This window comes from Galendromus occidentalis, unplaced genomic scaffold (genome assembly GCF_000255335.2).
Source record: "Galendromus occidentalis unplaced genomic scaffold, Mocc_1.1 scf7180000077384, whole genome shotgun sequence".
NCBI lineage: Eukaryota > Metazoa > Arthropoda > Arachnida > Mesostigmata > Phytoseiidae > Galendromus > Galendromus occidentalis.
The window spans coordinates 271,262-292,813 of NW_003805372.1; the positions used below are offsets into that span (position 1 = coordinate 271,262).

At 51.5% G+C, this 21,552-nt stretch overlaps 3 protein-coding genes across 3 annotated transcripts; 2 read left to right on the forward strand and 1 right to left on the reverse strand.

The window, feature by feature from the left end:
• The first annotated feature begins 7,106 nt into the window (after window positions 1-7,106).
• LOC100901826 (zinc finger protein 572) lies at window positions 7,107-9,215 on the forward strand. The gene has a single exon (XM_003742410.2). The coding sequence runs from the start codon at window positions 7,107-7,109 to the stop codon at window positions 8,577-8,579; it is 1,473 nt and encodes a 490-aa protein (XP_003742458.1). The 3' UTR covers window positions 8,580-9,215.
• Window positions 9,216-9,361: 146 nt separating this feature from the next.
• On the reverse strand, window positions 9,362-11,274 carry LOC100897534 (S-adenosylmethionine mitochondrial carrier protein). Its single transcript, XM_003742382.1, has 6 exons — window positions 11,167-11,274; window positions 10,714-10,934; window positions 10,470-10,626; window positions 10,042-10,343; window positions 9,716-9,912; window positions 9,362-9,578 (listed from the first exon to the last, which is right to left on the reverse strand). Exons 2-6 carry the CDS (start codon window positions 10,774-10,776, stop codon window positions 9,473-9,475), a joined length of 825 nt encoding a protein of 274 aa, XP_003742430.1. The 5' UTR covers window positions 10,777-10,934; window positions 11,167-11,274; the 3' UTR covers window positions 9,362-9,472.
• A 78-nt stretch (window positions 11,275-11,352) lies between these two features.
• On the forward strand, window positions 11,353-15,261 carry LOC100901971 (uncharacterized). The gene is made up of 13 exons (XM_003742411.1): window positions 11,353-11,431; window positions 11,683-11,809; window positions 11,944-11,993; window positions 12,122-12,235; window positions 12,363-12,558; window positions 12,699-12,811; window positions 12,913-13,047; window positions 13,176-13,359; window positions 13,500-13,652; window positions 13,948-14,023; window positions 14,134-14,311; window positions 14,685-14,847; window positions 15,139-15,261. The coding sequence occupies exons 1-13, from the start codon at window positions 11,427-11,429 to the stop codon at window positions 15,259-15,261; spliced, it is 1,617 nt and encodes a 538-aa protein (XP_003742459.1). The 5' UTR covers window positions 11,353-11,426.
• Window positions 15,262-21,552: the final 6,291 nt, after the last annotated feature.

A 21,552-nucleotide genomic window follows, 5' to 3' on the forward strand; every position in this document is an offset into this window, starting at 1 on the left:
GACCGACTGCCCGGCTACTTGATTTGATGTTCAGAGACCTTCGCGGCGGAAAACAGGATGACACACCTTTAGACTTGCTTTCGCGAGGAACAGAATGCCGCTCGATTCTGACAAGTCGTTCGCTCGTCTAAGTGAACAGACAACCGCTGAATAGGACATACAGACATACTGAGCTTGACCTTGTGAAGGTCGTCCGAGCCAGCCCCACCGTCAGCCACTCCTGGGCGTTCTTCCGTCGAAATAGAATGAGCTCAGGACCCTGAGCGGACCGCGGAACAGCCAATTCTGCGGTGATATTCGCAGCAGCTTATCCATCGCCGAAAGACTGGCCCCGATTGGCGGGCTCGGAGAAAATCATTTAGGTGTTTCTCAATCATGAAATGTCGATTCCAGATCTCCGGAAGAGAAATTGCTTATTTGTGGCCTCCGCTCCATGGATGATTTAATTTTCCGATTCTCTGCCTGGCCGAAACACGGAAGACAGAATTATTTTTCAGTCGAAATCCACTCCAAAGGATCCGTTCTCCATGTGATTCCCTTGAGCAGATTTCCTCCACATGGAAGACCGGAGAGCGCCGATCGAAACCCGACGGGTAGACGGGAAGCTCGCAGATCGAACAATCGTGGATGGAGTTCCTAATTCCTTCACTCCGATGAAGTTTACCTCGTGGAAGTTGAAGGCCGCTGCTCATCTGGGGAACTCCAACTGAACGATGCTGCGCTGCCTGAGCGGGATGGAGCATCATCGTCTACTTCACGCAGGGGTTCCCATGAGGACTCAATTCCTGTCGCTGAACTTGCAGCTCAATCCATGAGTGCTTCATTGATCCATCCGCGAGAGTGCCTTCGGTAGTTCCCAGAACAATTGGCTCGGGCACTTGGGGCACATGCCCGGTTATATTCTAGTGTCGGAGCAGAGCCAGAATCAGTCGGGATAGATCCGAATCTAGGGTCCCCAACCCTTCGAGTCTGTAAGCTCCGCCCGAGCGACGGGCGAATTCTCGTGAAAGTTTTTTCTGTGCCCAGGCCGAGGGAGGCGATGCTGTCCCCCTGAACCCTGCCCAGCTCCTTCAGCACAATTGGACACAGAAATATTCGCCAGCCTCGAGATTTTTATCAACGGTCGGCGTTGACCGGTCAGGATCGTACTCAGATATTTCAAATCTCGAAATCCCCTCATGAGGATTCCCGAGCAGCGTAAACGCTGACCAAGATGCCGGTGGATGTTATTCCCCCTTAGCGGATCCTGAGCTCTAAGTAAGACTTTCATGAACATGGGTCCGTACGGTTAGCCTCCGGAAACGGGTGTATAATGAACGGAGCGGGGATGATGCGAACAACGAGGCTCGAAATATCAGCAAGAAGAGGAATCCGAAGAGAGCTCGTCTCTGAGAATCGTGCGATCTACTCTTAATTCGAAAACGGAGTTAAGTTGTAATCTTTGCATCGATGAGGCACGTCTGTTCACGGATCTCACGAGCCTCAGCAATCGGAAGGAAAAGTTCGTCGTCATTGTGGTGTGCTACGCACGTACAGAACCTTCACAGAGCAGACGCCGCGGCGACGACCAAGTGCGAACTTAATGACAGCAGGAATGCCAGCTATGTTACGAACAACCCTCGGAACTGTGGCATGTGTTGCCCCTTCCCTTTGCTCAACGAAAAGAACTGCGTTTTAACACTAACCAATACAAACATTCTTCCACCCCGCGTGCTTCTCCTTTTCACTGCGAGGCTCTCGAAGCCAGTCCCAGAATGCCCACCATGAATCGGTATATCCAGAGGCGAGTTGCACGCAGAGCTTTTGAGCCGGAGATCTTCGGAGACCAGACCTTCGCTTCAGCTTCGGGTTTTCAATCTGAACGGAGATCAAGGGAGCGCGGGAGCTTCGCATAATTTCAGAAATTGGTTTTATCTACTTATATCGAAACTCGGGGCGGACGCACACTACTCGTGAATAACTCGGCCATAGATTCTACTTCGTGATTCTAGAATGAGGCTCCACGCAGGAGAGTTCCACAGATGTGTAGCTCTGACGCGCGACTGCATTTCATAGAAGTACCTTCATTGTCGCGGAATGATTCACTGTCTGTCCATTGGGCTGGGTAAGCAGCCCCCCAAATGAGACGGTCGCGAGACGTGACTTGAGGAAGGGAGATTACCCCGAGATGAGCCCAGCGGGGTTGGGAGCTTCCATTGTCCACAGTGGAGCAGCACATGTTGGATGCGATAGCGAAAATGCAAGAAAAACCTCACAGTCCGGTACCCTCCTCTGGAGCGCTCCTTGCAGAACGGTGACGCGGTCGAGCGGACAAGCGTGACGAACCGCCTTGAAATCTATTCGAGACACCCAATTGCGGACACCCTTACGCAATGGAGGGGGAACTCGCTCATCCTGGGCTCTGGCATGTCACTTCCGTATGGGAGATTATCCTCTCGGGGAGGAGAAGCTCTCACGGATTCGCACTTTCCGCAGTTTCTAACAAGGGGCGGACGGGAGACTGGGAGGAAGCTCCGGGAAGCTGGTTGAGGATGGAAATGATTTTCGATCACGGTCATCATTTATTCATTTTCCCGAAAAACACAATGCGAAAGAACTGCTGGTCGAACTATTCTGTCAAATGATGCGCAAGCTGCTCCTCTTTTTCATTCGGGTTTTCCGACGTCACGGAAGGCTCATTCCCGAGATCCCGTCACAATAGGTCTCGTCGGAGGTAGCTCCTGGATCACGTGTACACTTCAAACCACCACAGCATCGAAGCCGGTTGTTGCAGCGTTGCTTAAACAATTAAAGTGTTATTTTGAGGTTTTCTGAGTGGAGGGTTCCGCGTCCATCTGTTGATCTCGGAATATCGGCTAGATAGGAGCAAGAATATGGAAACGATAATTCTCACCAGATGACTTCGACACGTGTGCTCGCGTCGACCACAGCCCATAGAATGACTAGACAGATGAAACAAGCAGAAATTGAAGACAGCACTTTCATGGTTGGCGGCTGTTTCAATGAGCGGTTGCATTCGGACTGCCTCAAACGGAACAAATCGTGGATCGTGGCACGGGCGACATTGTTGAGAGAGAACCCTCCCGATGCGGGATCTTGGCTCACGCTCTCGATGCGGGATCTCGGCTCAAAGATATACCTCTTCTAATAATTGCCACATGTTCCTAATTTTATATAGGGCCACGAGTTTCGTCGCACAAAGAGGCTCGGGTTATGCACGAGAACCGTTCTGCCATAAGCTGCCTGCATGCGGCAGAATTCGACGAGTTTTTCCTGGTTACTTTCGCTGATATCGGCGACAAGAACGCGGAGGATCATTTCTGCTGAGCGACCCACGTCGACACTTCCTCTTGTGAGGGCATGATGGCGACCGACATTTGACATTTTCCAATCACGTCCCAAGCTCTCAACAGGCAGAACTCAGGCGGCAGGTTCAATCTCCGGAACTGCACTGCGGGTGGTTGAATCGCCAGCGAATCTCCTCTTGTGGAGAAATCCGACGAGTTCGGTGATAGACATAGTCGGAGCAACATCGCTAAGCTTTCCATGCTTGATCGATTTCCGTATCGTACTCTGGGAACACAGCGACAAGATTGAGCAGTCATGTCTGCTGTGTTGAGACTAATTATCGCTCGAAAACGAAAACGAACTTCAATGATTCAATTAACAAGTCTCTCACGATCCATGACTGAACGAATCTCTCCTGAGCTTTCGAACCTCCGAAAGGCAGGTTCTCCCATCGTTGTTTGTATTCGGCCGTATCTGAGCGGTTTAGTGCGCTTTCTTATCCTGGTGTGAGCAAGAATCTCGAGGCAGAATGAAGTGAGCGGGTAGATTACAATTATGGGCTTGTCAAGGTTTGGCTATGCTTATTTTCGAAAGCGATCGATGTACCGCGCTCAAGTTCTCACTTGCTCACGGAACTCACGTCACGCGGTGCCAGCTAATCGATTGCTTATCGTCTCGCGACTCAATGGCGAGCGAACTACCAATAAAGTCGACGGATTTACGGACCCACAGATAGATATTTGTGCGCGAGAAGTCAATCGGTAGACACCGAGGCGCCCGTTGTGTGTACATGAACACTTCGGCACCTCATCAAAAGCTCCCACACCTCGACGAGACGAGGCGGCGTCGAAGGAGATGCTAACCACCCGCTCGTTGCCGCCGAAGCATGTATCCGAGTGTTGACCGAATTCTGCCCCGTCGCGTCCGAGCGCTCCCCCAAGATACACGAACGCACACTTTGTTCTCGCGTCCGCTTTTTTTCCACCAAAATTTTTCTCGTCTGCCCGACCTGAGCTTGACGTGAAAATTAATAAGAAGGCGATGAGCTTCGGTAGTGTCTTGCTGGGAGTCGCGGCGACGAGAATGGGTGCGTTCTCGCTTTCCGACCCTCCGAGGGAGTGATGGGGGTTCTGAGAATTTTATGGAGACTCTTGCTGGAAAAGTCTCCATCTCCAAGGCTAGCTGAGAAATATCTCTCATTGTACGGGAGAAGGAGATGTGCTTCCCTGCTGGAAACCTTATTGGTCCCACCATGATTGAAATTCCCCGATGAGTTTCCTCCAGTGCTTCAAATCTTTCCTCGACGCTCTGAGAGGCTCATCCGCCATACTCAAACTTGCGCTGACTCGGAACGTCTCGACATAGAGCCTAAGGCAGTGATTGCAATCAGAACTTGGGCCGATTAGAGAAAGCAAATGAACTATGCGGGCAGTCTTCTGCCGTAGGCACCAACTGCCGATTCCGCTCCCTGTTGAAGATCCTCAGTTTGCTCCCGGACAGAGCGCGACGGCTCTCCACCGGGAGCTGTTGGCGATTTCTCTGTTCGAGTTTCCCAGCGCCACATCGTTTCCCACATGAGTGAGATCAACAGATTCGCCTATTCAGATGCTTAAGCTCGAGGAAAATGTATTTCACAGAAAGACCGAAATAAGGTCCTGAACTTGAATCCGGGTCCGAGTCCGATTGATTGATCCGAGACGAATCCACATACAGTGCCGCCTGCCGCTAGAATCCTTTCTTCTGCCCGGATCAATGACAATGTTCGGACTTTTACAGAGCCCCGGAGAACGCCTCGCTGTAGGGAGAAACATCGATACTTTCTCGCTCGGCGCCTCTCAATGTTCGGGAGAACTCAGAGGCCGAAGCGCTTCCGCGCTTTCCAGCGGAGTCCATCTATCTATTGTCTTGACGCGCAAGATCATCAGGTCAGGCGAAGCCCGAACGCTGAATGGAAGGTAGATTGCTGATGCCGAATCCGGAACCTTTCAGCCCTCGAAAAGGAAAACTCTCGTGATTGTCCTCCGCTCCGGCAAAGTCTCCACTCGGGAGCCTTGGCTAGGAGCGGGGTCGAAAACGTGAATCCTCACCATTCGACTCGTCCTGGTCGAGGTGGAGGACGCATCTTGCCCGCGCAGAGAATCGAGGATTCGGTCTTCCGGAGCATAACTTTATTGAGGGAGCACCACTGAACGGCTTCCTCGAAGAGGCTTGACATGAAGGGGAGCATAGACCTGCTGGGCGATACTCGTCAGCGAATAGACGTCTCATGAATCTTGAGTCGTGACCCACATGAGCAGAACATGTGAGCTTGTCGCAGAGGAATATTTACTTCTCGAGATTGGCGATTATGTCGACTTTCTCCCCGGGTCGCGTGCTCACAGAAGTCGGCAGGGGAAACTACAAACTTGAGGCTGTTCCCGTGACTCCCGTCGAAACAATTGCAGCTGCATCCAAAGGGAGCCCGTGGGCAGCGGTGCGTCCACATTGAGAGCTGTGGAGTACGCGAGAGATGTCAGCAAGTTGTCGCTTGACGGAACTAAGACGTATAACGGTTGCTAATCAAGCTAATGGAGCGGCTCCTTCCCCAGAATCTGAGGGGGTAGGAGCTGTCTGATAGAATATTGAATGTCTCGGAAAAAATCGAGCTCAAAGCGTTTCCGCGTTGAAAATTTCCCGCCCATTGTACCGCTCCCGATGCGAGAAGTTTTCTTCCCCTCGCTCATACCACAGGGGCGGCTGAAGAGGGAGGCTGCTGGAGCGCTTTGCTCTCTCGTGCGATTCCGACTCATGCCCGAAGCCTAGGTCTCAATAATTGAGAATCCTGATTTCCCCACGAGAAATTTCAGCCGGCCCCGCATGTCCACCAACCGCTCTGAACACCTGGGAATGGAGCCGGCGAACTGCCCGAGGTAATACTTGCACGATCGAAAGGACCCGAAAGGTTCCTTGCTCGGACAGATTTCATAATCACCCGGCTCGACGCACACGATACCCTATCTCGGACGTTCTCTGTGATCAAACCAGGCGTTGTCCATTGTCATCGATTCTCTCGTCCGCAATCCCCGTAGGGAGCTCTTTTGCAAATTCCGGAAAACTGGGGGGCAATGCGGGCTTACGCGCGGAATCCTTCTGCCGCGGAGCTGGTCCGATTGATGCGAACTGACACGCAAATGAAAGGAAGTGGCAAGCAGTCCGCCAGCAGAAGACGCGCCCAATGCCGCACAAGTAGCATCCCAATCCCAGCGACTCCGTAACATGTAGCTCCTTGTCTTTGCATGTGCTCCCTTGAGAAACGGTTACGCTCGAGAGAAGTCCGTCGGCGGTCGGTCAATGACCCAGGTGCCACCTGTTCGGGTATATTCTTCACGAAATAATCTTCATGGAAAGGAAAAGCTCCCCGCTCAAGGTGCACAGGGGGAATCCACGAGCTCTGGAGCCCTAGGTGGACCAAACACCCAACCACCCCAGATAGAGCACAGTGTGGTATCGTGATGCTTCAAGAACCCTCTCCCGAGCGACAGCAGTGCTCGTTTAGCTTGTCAGTTGTTGGTAACGCTTAACGAACCGGTGGCGCATGCTCAGCTGTCGCCGCCATTTTGAATGCTTCCAGTGTTGTGTTGGTGTGGTGGTGTGTGTCTGTCGCGGCCGCTGTGTGTATCTTTGTCGCTTTGAATGAACGTGAATGCGGTTCTCGCACTTGTGAAAAACCCCACCGCGGTCCCGTAATGCTCACCCGTGGCTAGCCCACCCATTGGAAGGAGACTCTTGGGCGGCGGGATCAAGCGAAAAAGAAGTTTCGAATCGATCCCATCGTCAACATGAACGGATTCTCTCCCATAGACCTCCTGCAGTTGACGATGGTTTCTCAGGACGACGATCGGCCGGCTTCGAAGGAACACGAAGAACCTAACGAGGGCGAGCCCTACTATTGTCCGTTATGCAGTTTCTCCACCCATAGGCCAGGCCTACTGTTGCGGCATACGTTCGAACACACCGGAGTGCAACCGTACTCATGTTGGAAGTGCAACCAACGCTTCACGCTTCCAGAAACGCTCGTAGACCATTTCATATCTGAACACAGCATCAAGGGCCAGCCACTGAAGTGCTCGACGTGTCGTAAGACCTTTTCGACCCGCAGAGGATTGATCCAGCACCAGCTGCAATACACCATTGAGAAGTCACGCTTCTGCTACTACTGTGCCAAAGGCTTCGGCTCGGACTCCGCAGAGAAAGAACACCAGAGATCACATTCGCCGGGAGTCGCCGAATGCTGGATGAGATGTCCCGCATGCCGAAAATCTTTTCCCAACGAAGACGCGCTTAGAATTCACTCGGTGTTCCATTTGAAACTCTCGGCCGACAGATTTATCGCGCCCGACCCGGGAATGGCGCTCGCGAACCACGCGAGGAAGTACTTCCAAGCGCGAAAGCACTCGCAAAGTTCCTCGCTGAAACGTCGCCGTCCACGTAAGAAGTATTCCTGTGAGCACTGCGACAAGGTCTATGTTTCGAAAATGACTCTCAGATGGCACGAACGGCACCATAGACTGCCGTTCTCGTGCCGCGCGTGCACCCGTTCGTACTCGACGCTGTGCGCCCTGCTGGCGCACGCAGCCGATCATGACACGATCTCATCCATCGAAGAGGAGCAATTACGTTTCCAGGAAAAGATCGAGAAAAAGACAGGATTAGGAGGTGTTAACACGGCAACACCGATCGGGGGATTGGGGGCGCTCCAGCATCATCCCTCCATCGCGGGACTGTCGGCTTCACTCGGTGTGCCTCCTGTTGAACGTCATGAGTGTCCTACATGTGGTAAGGCATTCGGGTCTGCCAACAGCCTGCGGGCGCACAAGAAATCTCACACGACAGGGAAAACGCCTCACAAATGCCCTACTTGCGGCAAACAGTTCGTGCGGTCTTACGACATGAAACGACATATGCGCACCCACGATAGCTCGGCTCCGTACATCTGTCAGATCTGTCAGCAGAAATTCTCTCAGAGTTCTTCGCTGAAGAAACACTACAAGACCCATCGCATCCATTGTCCTCTCTGCCTGAAGCAATTCGACCTACCCGAGCAGCTCCAACAGCACGTCTCTCAATGCCCGGCTCAGCAAGCTCAACAAAGTCTTCTGGCCGCCGCGATCTCCAACATGAACAATATCGGAGGACTGAACGGAATGCCGCCCGAAGCTCTCGCGGGTCTCATGCAAGCGGCCCAGGGTATCATGTCCCAACCGTCCACGAGTCAACCTCCCGCAGCGGACAAGTGGGCTTTCAAAGAGTGAAAAGGCACGAGGCTTACTCGTTACTCGCTCGCTTCCAGCTAGCGTATCGATCACATTGGAGCACGGCTCGGAGGCAATTCTCTGCTTATCCATGTGGTCTTGGATAATGACATCAGATGGGGAACTCGGTACGAGGAACTTAGTTCATTCAGTTGAACCATGCCTCGGGCATATCATGTCGAATCTCATCTGACTGGGGCAGCCTTGCCGGAGGGCGAAGTACTTTTCTGTATATATCTAAAACTCGGAGGTATAAACGGATTGTCGTAGGTTCGAGTCATTAAGAACGATATGAGAGAATCGGGTAGAGCATTATTTGTAAGTTATATACCAATAGCGTAGACTTGTGACGGAAGATTATCCGCATCATCATATGGTAGCGTGAATCGTCAGAAGGGACTAGGTTCTGACGTAGAGCTGTATCTTCGTGATTTGTCAACCTCTCAAAGGTTCCTGTCTGTGTATATTAAATGCGGAACAACTCTCGACGGTCATACAGAGTCGGAAGCCGTTTCCCGCCTCCTAGTATTATGGACTTTTAGGTTCTATGCATTCAGTGTGTCGCGGTGTACTTCCCCGAGGGGAGACGGCTCTCATCGCAGGAAATCAAAATAAACTATTCTTTAATATTTATCATAGAGATTGTGTCTTGTTTTCCGAGGGGAGACATTCGAGTGCCCTCCGGTATCACCGTGGAATCCCTCGCTTCGGACTTTTCGGCAGACTGACGGTGCGGCGCAGGTGGGTTCGGCCGGGTAGGGCAAAAAGAACTGCTCTCTTGCAAAACTGTAGTTTATTCGCTCCTATTTCCATCAGAAGGCCCGACTCGAAAGCTTATTCTCCTAAATATCATCGCTTCGGAAATCAGCACTCCAGGTCAGATGCTTCGACCCTCAGATGACCTGTTCAACCGTTTGTCGGGCCGTCTCGTAAATGCCCAAAAATATGAAACCTCCGAGCGCGAGCGAGACACTTCTGGCCGACAAGCCGGCGAGCACGCTGTAATTTAAAAACTGGTCGCTCGCTTCGAGTTCGTCACCTAGATCTCGACTATCCCAGAACGATTCCTAATAAAACCTTGCGCGTCCCGTAATCAGACTTGTCGCGTAACCAGATCGACTATTGAAGATACTAACCCATCAAAACCGTTGAACTCCCAAGCTTCTTTAAGAGCTTTCCTCACAGTAAGATTCGCTTCCTTGTGCAACATTATTCTAGTCTTCGCGACGTCGAGAGGAGTTGTGACGAACCCTGCGATGCCTCCTGCCATGGCTCCACAAAAAGCGGCTTCGATCGGAAGTAGCTCTCGCTGTCTGTCGTATCGCAAGTCATTCTGAAATTTAGTGAATCCGTTCCTCATCGTATCCGGACGGCTGTCTCCCGCAAATCTCTAGGCTCCATCCTCCGGATCCGGGCATGTGTATGACTCGGATCGCAAGATCACACGCGCGAAGATACTGACCTTGAACCACTCCCAGAGAGGGAATTGTATCACCGAAAAAGGTATCTCTCGGAGAACTGTGCTACCGTAGCCTCGATACAGACCCCGCCTCCCCTCGTACTTCAAGGTATTCCGAAACGTTATCCATGAGGAAACGCTCTGCCGTGCTTGGGTTCTCTGTTTGACAACCTCGACTGGAACTCGGACCGAACACGCGACGACCTCACCGATTGAGGCCGCGGTCATATGGACGAGTGGATCCCAGGCAGTCTGAGTTTCTAGCAAACGTTTGCTCAGATCGTAGGCCACAAAGAATGCAGCCGCTGGAATAGATCAGGAGGAAACATTATTCTTCCGATGCACGTTCAGAGTCTCAGTCAGCCCAGTGAAAAGAATGGACTATATCCGTTTCTAGTATGGACTTGCTGACAGAAAACCTCGAAACTCACCCCCTGGCGCCGCTCCTAAGAGTACGGATGCGGATCCCGCATAAAGATTGTGGACACCACCTGATCTGAGGAAGCCACTCGGGCTTTGCATACGAGTCTTTATCGTATCGAGGGGGAATATTAGTAGGTCCACGCTGAGTCCAGCGCACGCGCCGGACTAGAAGGAATTCCACCGTCAGAGCTCAGCAGTTATCTTTGGATCCAAGAGGGCTAGACTTCGAATCAGGAATTTGAGAGTACTCACCACCAGCGATACAAGAAAGTTTCTATCCCAACCGGACCGCACGACATTATTCTCGGGCTGCATCCTCGAGGGCTCGAATCAGCTCTCAGCTTCGTCAAAAGACTGACAGGCTCCCGTAGGAGGAAATTTCCTCGGTCCCCCGCTGACTGATGGATAGCTTCTTACCTCGATGGAAATTCACTTCCGGAAGGCTTCTGGAAGCTCGAATGTCGGAGCTGTGCCTGTCGAATATGAAACGAGATCTTACGGGCTCTTCGAGCGTTTCGGGAGATTCGTTCATTTAATCACGAGCACAGTACTCGAGAATATCCTGATTCGAACCTGAGCAAGAACGACCAAGAACTTCGATCTGATCTCGACCGAGTCCGGCAGCGATACATCCAGATCATTGCTTTCAAGCTCAGTTTCGGATCAGTGAATATTCTACTGATCGGGTCTACTCATGTGCCTCACCTGCTTCCCTGGTGCGTCTCCGTAGACTTGCTCACCGTCAAATTCTAAGTTTCGAAGACTTCCGCGCACCGCATTGTGTATTGAGGCAACTCGTGAGGGCGCCGCCATGACAGTTTTCGAAACGTCCCGCGCTCCCGGCCTCCGTAGGCCGTCTGCTGTGTTCTTTCGAAACATCAAGAGCGGTTATTGCTCGAATCTCGGTGATTCCTGAAAGTTTCCGCCGGCTCGCCTATGATCCTTTGTCCACGTCGATTGCAGTTATGAGGTGAGCGCCTCCTCTCACGAAGCGGACACCCATATCCCGAACATATAAATGGGCACCCCGTGCACTCTCTGTCAGATGGTGCTCGTACCGTAGACAGATAATGATTGGAGGCTACTTCGAAACTTCGAATGGGGATCCAGGCGGTCTTTGAGAATTCGAGCAATGTTTGAAAATCATGCTGTTCTCTGAGAATCGATGAGCCCTCCACTGATACCCGTCGTTCGACAAATATATGCTTCTCCATATTCCAGTGCTCAATATGCCGCCCGCATCCTGGAGCTGTTGAAACAACTTCAATATCCCGGCGCAGATCATTTCACGGAGCGTGACATCGAGATTCTTGCTCAGCACCCGATTGTGAAAGCAGTCATGATAAAGGTTCGACTACCCCTCCAGCTGCTTGTCGAAGTTATGCATATGAACATGAGGATACTCGTGTGCTTGATTCCCATTTCGGGTTAAGATGATCGGAATAGTAGGACCCACTCTATTGAAGCGGTGCCTCTTTTCAGTTCGCGAACCTCCACCCGGATCAGTTTTTGTCCAAAGAACAAGTTGACGTGTGAGCAAAACGGCAGCGACGTTAAACAACCGGTTTCTTCAGGGAGAACCTAGCCCTTCTTTCCGTGGGCAGGATCCCGCAATTTTCATTCTGATGTATTTTCAAGCAAACTGTCTTCATTCTTGCAGATTACGCTTGGCCGGCGAGCTAAACGATCCGACTTTCTTACCTCTGGATCCTGTAGAGATTCGCAGGCAGACCGCGGATCTCCGGAAAACGGAGCGAGAGCGCAAACGCTTGAGGTGAACGTCGAAGTTATGCTCGCTCGTATCGTGTGTGTTCGGCGCTTCAGCTCCGCATCGTCATCGCTCTTGGAGCGCATTGGCGCTCGCCCCTTTATCCAGCGACTTGATTCCTATATTTTTACAGGATGCAGGAGCGTCACCGGCGTGAGGAGCTCAATGAACTCGGGAAATCAATCAGTCTACTCGAAGAAGACGGGAAGTTGAGGGAATCTGTCCGACAGGCACATGAGCGAACGGCCGCTGCACTCGAGGTCCAGGCCAAGAGAGCAGAAGCTTCACTGAAAGCGGCACAGCAGGACCTGCAGGCTTCTACGTCGATGGTGAGCAGCTTCGATGATACGGTCATTTCGGTAGATTCGCGAGCCGCCAGCTCGTGCATGGATGGGACAATGTCTGGGATCATGAAGCCCTCCTTCAACCAAAAGCCAGGCATGAATTCCAGAGGGGTAATTCATTCCAGTTCAAATTAGAAGTACAACAGACCCTGAAAGACATGAAGATAACTGTGGAGAAAGTCAAAAGGCCGGGAGGGCTGAGGTCTCTATTCGATAGCGAGTCCTACATCGCATTCGCGTGAGTCTCCTTTTCAATCCTAAATCCCACGGAGCTAATGAATACGTTCTCGCTGTTCATCAGGCGACGGTACTTGAGTAGCTCGACGATTTTTCTTCAAGGAACGAGATTGTCGACATCACTGAAACCGCTCATGGGATGATCTCCCAACCAGAAGCTCTGCCCCAGAAATACGCGATACTCGTCGGAGAAAAGAAAATTGCACTCATCAGGACTTTGGAGCACACGATAGACAGGTGTGTTCAATCAAGAGCACCGAGAGAACGTCCGACAATGGGACTGACTCTCCCTGAGAGTCGTGAGCGGAGCCTTTACTAGGGGGAGGAAAAATCGAGAGAAAGCTCACAGAGGAACTTCCTTGCAGCTTGAATGAGTCTTGTGAGACGGTATTGGAATCCTTGCGACCGCTGTGTCAAAACTCGTATACGTTCGCCAAATTAACTGAGACCTTGGATGTGTACAAAACGAGTCTGAAGAATTCCATCAACTTCGTGATCAATCAGCTCTACGATACGGCTGCGATGATAAATAAAGGACAGCTGGAAAAGGTCACAATTCTGGGAGGATTTAACCCAGGCTCCCATGCAGAAGCGGGATATATGCAACGAGTGTTCCTAGCAATGTGTTTCAATCCCGAGCCGCACTCCTAATCTCCAGGAATAATGTCGATGGAATATTCCCTCTTCAGATGTTGCCGATACTGAGAAACCTGGAGCAGGTGATTTTCGCTCATAAAAGCGTTCTGTCGGAAGAGAGCAAATTCCTTGAGGAGACGCTGGATATGATTCGTTGTGTTCACGAATGGAAACAAGCCCTGCTCCCCGCATCTAGTGAACTATCGGTAGGAAATATCTGATCTCGGAACCTCACTGAGGTCCCAGAGCGTGCTCCCGCATATTTATCGGAATTCTCTTGAGTTCATACGTCGATCGTGATCTTCGAGACGTATACTGTATACGTCTCGAAGTTCCCCTATGAGCTCCCTCCCGCTTCCGAATCTCTTCTGATGCCGGTTAAGAGCTCCATCATTCATGTTTACAGTATCTTGCGCTCGACAGTAAGCTGCCATCTCCATCTCGTTTTGAGACTTTGCGAGGGACTATATCCGACCTCATCCCGTGTTTTTTCCATTGCAGTGCGCCTCGGTTCTTCGCACGACGTTTCAGTCCAATGCTACGATGTCGAATGATATGACGTTCTACCCCAGTCCTGGTAATGGCCATATTCAAGCCTCGCGACTCACATCATCATCGTGAGACTTATCGTTCCTCTTCACGAAGAGGTCTTGTTTAAAGCATACTTAAGTCCTGCCCCTTTTCAAGGTCTGTCGTCCACAATGTTCGAGCACCACAGTCAAGTGCAATCTTCCATGAACTCGACAGCGTTCTGCCAAAAAAGCTTACTCCCGGCTGTGTGCAACCCGAAAGGATTGCATCAATGTAGCTACTTCGAAGAGATTCTTGACTCTATATCACGGGATCGCGCGCTATTCCACAAGATGTACGTATCATCATCCACTTGAGTGCGATTTCCAGTTGAGGAAATCGCTTAATATTTTGTGTATACGGCTCCTTTGTCCCTCGGGAAAGAGTTTCCGTGTCTCAATCGCGCCACTCCGGAGGTTTCTCTAATGCAAACGAGGCAGTGCCGATAACTCAAGATGGTCGTTCTCCGAATTTCACAAGCTCGAGCCTAGACTGACGTGGACTCAATTATTCAAGTTGTACCGCTCCATCGAATTATGTATCGGTGGTATTGCCAGTACGGAATGTCAACAGACACCGATTTGATTCTCCATGCAGCCAATAGTCTAACCATATTCCAGGAAGAGACTTGCAAACATCTCTCTCATTTCATTACACCAACCTTCCAGAACGGATCAATTCGATTCGGATCGCAGCGTACTGTGCGGAACTTCCGGAATCCAGTTCCTGTCGGAAAGTGATCGAACACAATTGATGGCTCTCTCTCAGCGAACTATCAGCAAGAAAGCGGAGTTGAAAAAACTCATCCAGACTCACGAAGCTCTGGTGAAAGTACGTGTTTCAAAGAGAGAAGCACTTCATTCCACGAATGACTTGTCCCTGAATGGTGAAATCCTCTGAATCGGATGGAATTCTTCCGTTCAAAAAAAAGCACATCCCCCTCCGGGAGCGCTTTCTTCGATGCCTTCACCACGATGGAGCACCAACTCTCATGCTAACCCCTTTCTCGAGTTCCGTTGTCCTGATTCCGAAGAAGCTGAGAATTCGAACGATCAATGAACGACTACGAGCTAGAGGATCTGACCCACCGCTCCATCTAATTACCCATCTAATCATTTTCAGGATGCGCGAAACCAAAACCAAGCGCACTTCAAACGGCTGCTGTTACCACTCTACGTCCTTGACCGTCAAAAATATGAGGATACAATGCGGAGTATAGGGCTCGTTGTGAACATCTTTCAATAATGATTGAGAGATGCATTATGATGCATGACTGGACTACTTTGAAGTGGCAATGATTCCAGCGAGTGATACGGTGATTAAATAGTCTGTTGTCGATATACGATTATTTTCCTCGTCTCCATATAGGTGCATGTACGGTGCATGGCTACGGATCGTCTCAGGTCAGAGGGGATAGAGCTGCGATTTCCTGCTCTAAACAACGCCGACGCTGACAAATCGGCGATTGCCTTGGCCGGGTTGAATATCTGATTCATATTGAAGGGACCGGCATCGCTCGCGAGCGCCAATTGTAACGTACACGCGTAGATATATGGTGACGGTACTTTTGAGGGTATATGATTCAAGATCCGTGCACGACCATGCGAGCTGCATTCATCGGGGCCGAAGGGTCACCACTACGAACGAGGAGCTCAGTGGGAGCTCGGTCTTGCTCATCCGACTTCCGTACTCTCCGTGCCTTGAGGCTCTTAGGTATAGAATATCTGAGGAGAGGGGGATAATCAAGTCTGAGTCAATGCTTGGCGCTGAATCTTATCCCTCGGCTCTTGAGCGTGAAGACTCTGTGGTTGGGGAATGACTCTGGAAGAAGTTTCGAGAAGAGCGTAGATTTTCAACGATAAAACGAAAACGGGGCGACGAAAAAAATGTCTCCCCGAGTGAGGTATGCGGCCGAAAAAGATTACTCACAAGTCGACGTCTCGAACCCGCTGAGGTGTTTTCCACGGGGAATCGAGAAAAGGAGGTGGTGTAAATAAATATCTCCATTTCCTTGATTTGATTTGATCCGTGCGAGAGAGACGAGCGTTTCCGGATGACCCCTGGAAAAGTTTGAGTGTCGATTGGATGCTTTTCTTCAATCGATGAAGTCTTTGCTGACTCCTCGCTCCCGATTAGCTCAGGTCGTTGGGCTCGGTATTTCGCCAAAACCTTCACGAAATTCGGGTCGTGGGAGCATGTACAGATGTTTGACTTTCGAACATCTTGCAGTTCAACGAATACTCTGACAGGTGTTCTCGGTTTTCGAGGAGGTAGCGAAGTTCTCCTCACCGTTCCGTCGCTCTTGTTCCCGATGCGCTACAGACCCGCTTTGAGATCTGCCGATCCTACACTCTGGAGTCCTCTGGGGCTGCGAGCTGTCTTTGATAGGGATTTTCGAAATAAGGGAACCTCGTGAAGGATGCGGGATAATTGTAAACTGCACTCTGATGTAAGGGTCCGAGATGATGGTCACGTGCTCTGAGCTCCAGTGCGGGATCTGGAGGATTTCGACGAGGTTGCGAAAATTAGGTGCGTTCTATGCCGGAGGGACGTATCTTCCCTCAAGTCGGGGCAACAAGACCATCGGCCCGACAGAGAAAATAGAAGGATCCGCCAGTCAGCGAAGCATCGAGCGCTCAAGCGCATATTTCGGTGCTATGGAGACTGACACAGAGTATCGCTCCCGCTCGATGTACTATTCGAAATCCGAGATTGACGCCCCTCCCACATTCTTCGTTCAATGAGGGCTCAGAGGGTTGGGAAATACCTCACAGGGCAACGGTATTCTTCTGGAAAATAACGCATCACCGAAGGTCGGCGATTCGATTCCGGATCATCCCGATGAGCCATGAAGACTCTTATAACTATTCGGCTTCCGGCAAGCCCTTGAATATCTATCCCAAGAACATGATGCTGAGTTCATCGAGGTTGGAAAGAGGGTAACATTGAAGCGAAGAGAATCGTATGGATGGTTCCCGATGGCAGCGTTCATCTTGGCTTTCCGACTTCCGCTCCATACATTCGTTTGCTGAGATACCTCCGGGGATCACGAGGTCGAGGAGGATGATCGGAGAAGGTCGGAGCCACACTTTCTCACCCGGTACCTGACGTGATTTATCCTCTTCCTGAACTCGGTCTCGTAACTTTCTTGTCAGCTCTCAGGCGTTCAGGATGGTTTCGCGAGCAGCCGCTCCCAAGGGACTGCGTCTCGCGAGAAAGGTGTTCCCTGAGCGAGGAACAGGCGAGCTCGCAGGCCGACAGGCCGGTCAAACAGCCGAATTACGAAGCCACCTAATGGTTTGATATCTGAGCGCACCTCGTTAACATGTCGCCCGAACCTGCAAGCAGCAGCAGCCCAGAGCCAGGACGTCAATTTATGGGGGAGCGCTAATGGTACCGACGATGGGATGAGTCACTTCCGACGAGACAGTTGAAACAGCTTCATAATCATGGTCTGTGGTATTCCGTCCGCGGGCTCTCCAGCAGTGGTAACGGTGACGGACGCGTGGTCGGAAGGTGCGTCGTCACATCTCGACCGCATCACCTGATTGTTCGTGTGGCGGAGAATGCATTTGATACAACGTAATCATCGTCGGCAGATTCTTCCAGGAATTCTCGGCTTGAGAAAGCATGCATGTTTTAGCAGGTGGCGATGACCCGCGTCCTCCATGCAAAACAGGAACGGAGCAGCTCCACGATGCGCATACGGTACGACGGTGTCCGCGATCACATGATGGGATTTCCGAAGATCCCTAGCTTGCCCTACACGTGTACGTTATCCGAGAAGAGAAAAAGCGGGAAGCGGACGATGAGGACCCGCATACCGAGCAAACACGCGCTACAGCGCGCTATCCGCTGGACCAGGTCGGAGATCGTCCGCGACGCAAAATGGAGGATTCTCTCTCGGGACTCATACACTCAGTCGCTCAGCCACTTCGCTCGTGTCCCCGCCGCCTCGCTCACTCTCGACACCTCTCCCGATATGACGGAAGACTCTCCGGTTCGAAGACGGAGTCTGCCGGGATAATGAGGCGGAGCCACCGGCTTCCGATAGCGACTCCAGCAGTTTCAGGGCAGAAGAGCGGATTCCCGTGGGCTCCATACGGAAGCGAGAGCTCTCCAGAATTTATCTCTCATCAAGATCTGTGAGTGCAGCAGTCCGGGTTGTTCCGTCGATCTGATACATATGTACGTCTTCTGCTGACCATCGTACGACCGTTATTCGAGCTCGGTGAGCGCCACTCGGTATCTGATCTCGGTGATCTGGTATTCAGCCGGTGCAGCGGGAAAGGATGCTGTACGCCACGTCAGCAAGGGTCACGGTGTAACGCATTACAATGAGCGTGAGCTCGATGATAGGGTCCACAGGTGAGTGTTAGACCATGATTTGAGCCGATAGCTGCGTGGACCCTGCTTGAGCCATGCGCGGCTTTCATTTTTAGCTCGCCGAGGCTCAAACCTAACGCTGTCGACCCGACAAGGCTTACCCGGAGCGGATATTCGCACATGAGTTCGAATATCTTCGTTGCGGCCGCGTGATTTTTTCTTCCCCGGTCGGTTACTTGCGAATTAAGACGAGCGACGAATTGAGCGATGGCTTTTCGGCATCTCTTGCGGTCTTCGGTTCGTGTCGCTTCTTCGCTGACTCGGACAGCGTAATTTGTCGCTCGGTTCGACTTATCATTAGTTAATGCCATTCTGAAGCAGACGGAATCTGGATTTCCGACGGTCTCGTCCGAGAGTCACTCATCCTGTAAGTAGGCCCCGGCGACGAAAGGCCAAGGTTGGGGTTGTAATCAGCAGGATCCGGCTAATCATCTCGGCGCTCACTTAGCGGGGCGACTCCGGAGCTCAGCAAAATCCGGTGAGCAAATCACCAAATTTAGACTCGCATAGAGGTTTCAGTCGATCAAACAGAAGGTAAACCGATCTACTTGCCAGATCTTAGCTGCGAAGCAAAGCGGATTACAAGCTGGGGAGGAGGGAAGGGTGGTGGTGAAGTAATCTATGCCGATCCCTTTCAAGAGCTATCCGACTTCTACAAGAATTAAGGAACTAGATGGTGTATTTCGCGATTTGGATTCTATTTGCGATCGATCCTTGCTGACGGTTCTCGTCATGGAATACGAAATGATTGCTTCTTGACCAAAACAGTTCAAAGTTGTTGAATCGGACGGCTCGATTCCGCTTCTTCGATGGAGAGAGCGGTCTCATGGAGGAAATGAGAAGCAATCAAGGTCCTCGGACTGTGTGCAGGGAACGCGATTTGCAGATCCGATTCCTCACTCACCGAGTGAGGGCTCCGGCGGAGTTCGCTCCCGGAACCTTCCGATTCGAGGCTTCACTCCATGGACCCCGAGCAGTCATGGTTTTACGAGCCCGAGGTCCACCGGGACCGTACAAGGCAGGAGTGGCTCTTCCTCTTTGAATTTGGACTTTTCTTTCTTGCTTGGGGTCCCATCACGGAGTGGGACGGGACTGACAAGAAAGGCACGGAATTTTTCGGGGAGGAACGATAGCGCGGACTGCGCGAAAGGCTGCCGAGAGAGTGAGAGTGAGTGGGGAAATAAGGTAACAGTGTGTAAGTAATTCGAACGATGTGAGGAATTCTTTTCGCCGAAGGAGGATGGGAGCTTTCAGTCGTTCGCCTGGTGCCGAGTTTGCTCCCGGGGCGTCGGTCCAGGTCAGCGGATAGAAAAGGACAGCGTGGCCGGAAGAAAGACATCATGGTGAGCGGAGGAAACTTACGACGGAACAATGGATGAAAAAAAAAGAAAACTTCCCTCGAGCCGGAGAGCACTTTCGCCCAATTCACCTCGGACGAAACGGCGATCGGGGCCATCTCGACCTCCTAAATCACTGAATTCCATCCGGCTCATATCGGAGAGAGGAAACTTCGGGATATCGCCACCGTTGTGCTGGAACCTCATTCTACGCGCTGCTGATTCCTCCGCGGCTCTTCCTTCCTCTCCGTAGCGATGCGATAATTCTTCGCGCTCAACTACACTCGAGGAATTCCCGTGATTCCGCACGCGAGTCCGTCGGAGTTTTATCCGCTGAGCGCGTACGATTCGATCAGCAGGTTGAGCGAGTTTTCATTGAAACATGCTAATGTCGACCTCCTTAGCATATGACTGGAGCGATCGAAATCCGCTGCTCCCACTCACATGTGACTGGGCAGGAACGGTGTTCGCTTTCATCCGGAAGCGATTCGGTTTTCGACTGCGTATCAGGATCCTCAGGATGAGGACGGGAGTCTCAAAGAGTCGAGCTTTGCGGACGACGATAGTAGATAACGATTTAAGATGGGAGGAAGCGGGGGACGAGGTACGGTATTTTCGGGAGAATCGCCGGAAGGATAAATCGGTCGAATAGAGCTACGCGGCCTATGACGGAGCTAGAGAAGAAAACGAGCAATTTCGGGAGTCGAGGAGACCGGGGGAACTAGCCCAGCCGAATGAGTATTCTGGGGAGATTAGGCGATGGAGTCCTCTGAGTGAGACAGACGTCGCAGCGATGAGCATACGGAGTCTGACTAGTCCCTACCTCAGTCGCTTAGGAATCGAAAAGATTGCACGGTCATCCGAGGCGCATCAGGGTTAACACTTCAAATGATTAGATGTGATTCGCGATTAGGCATAGAAACTGGCTCAGGCTCCACTTTCCAGCTCAGAAGGGAAGAGACGAGCTCCTGTCGCATGGAGTTGGCGATTGTGGAACTGACCGACAACTTCGTTGGACAGCTGAGAGGCACATTTATATCCTCGTGAAACGTCTCGAGCCCCCAGAATATACACTGTAAATCCTTCTCCAGGAGTCCTCACTCCCTTGAGACGAAATCTCTCGGTGCTCAGGCACAGCGATGCTGAAACTATGCGGAGCCAGGTATCTTCAAAGGATCTCTCGGAAGACTGAGATCCTCTCTCCGAAGCCATCGTGGGGTACTCCGCGAATTCCCATCTTGCAGACGCCCCGAATACCTTCTTACCTGGGCCGAGACTTGAGAAGTAAAATGGAAGAGATTGCGACTCCGCACCTTATCCTCATCGAACCGGGATTCTTGGGGACTTCATCAGGAGGATTCGAGCCCGAGGTAGTCTGCCGAAAATTTCGGTACACGCTGTATGCCGGATAATGCTCCCTGATAATATTCCAAATCACTGCGTCCGATATAACAACGATTCTCCGGCGCTGGCTTCCGACGTCTCCCCGAATTCAATCCCTTCGTCCTCGCATCCATCAAGGTTCGCTCAAGGTTGCCACGTAACAGGCCTGAGAAGATATCCATTGTGGGAGAAGAGGTCCTGAGAGTACCACAGAGGAACACGGAGGAACGCTCGACGTAAGCTCGGAAAGATTGATCTCTTTTTCGGCAGTGAAGGATGCTCCGCTTCAGACGAAAACTGCAGCTGCTGCTGCCGCCGCTACCCCGTCTGCCGGATCGAGAAACAATATCAGCCTGCAAACTTCAATCGATTCACATCGCATGTCTTGTTATCGCGAGACTGACGGACTCTCTCAATTTCATTGCAACAT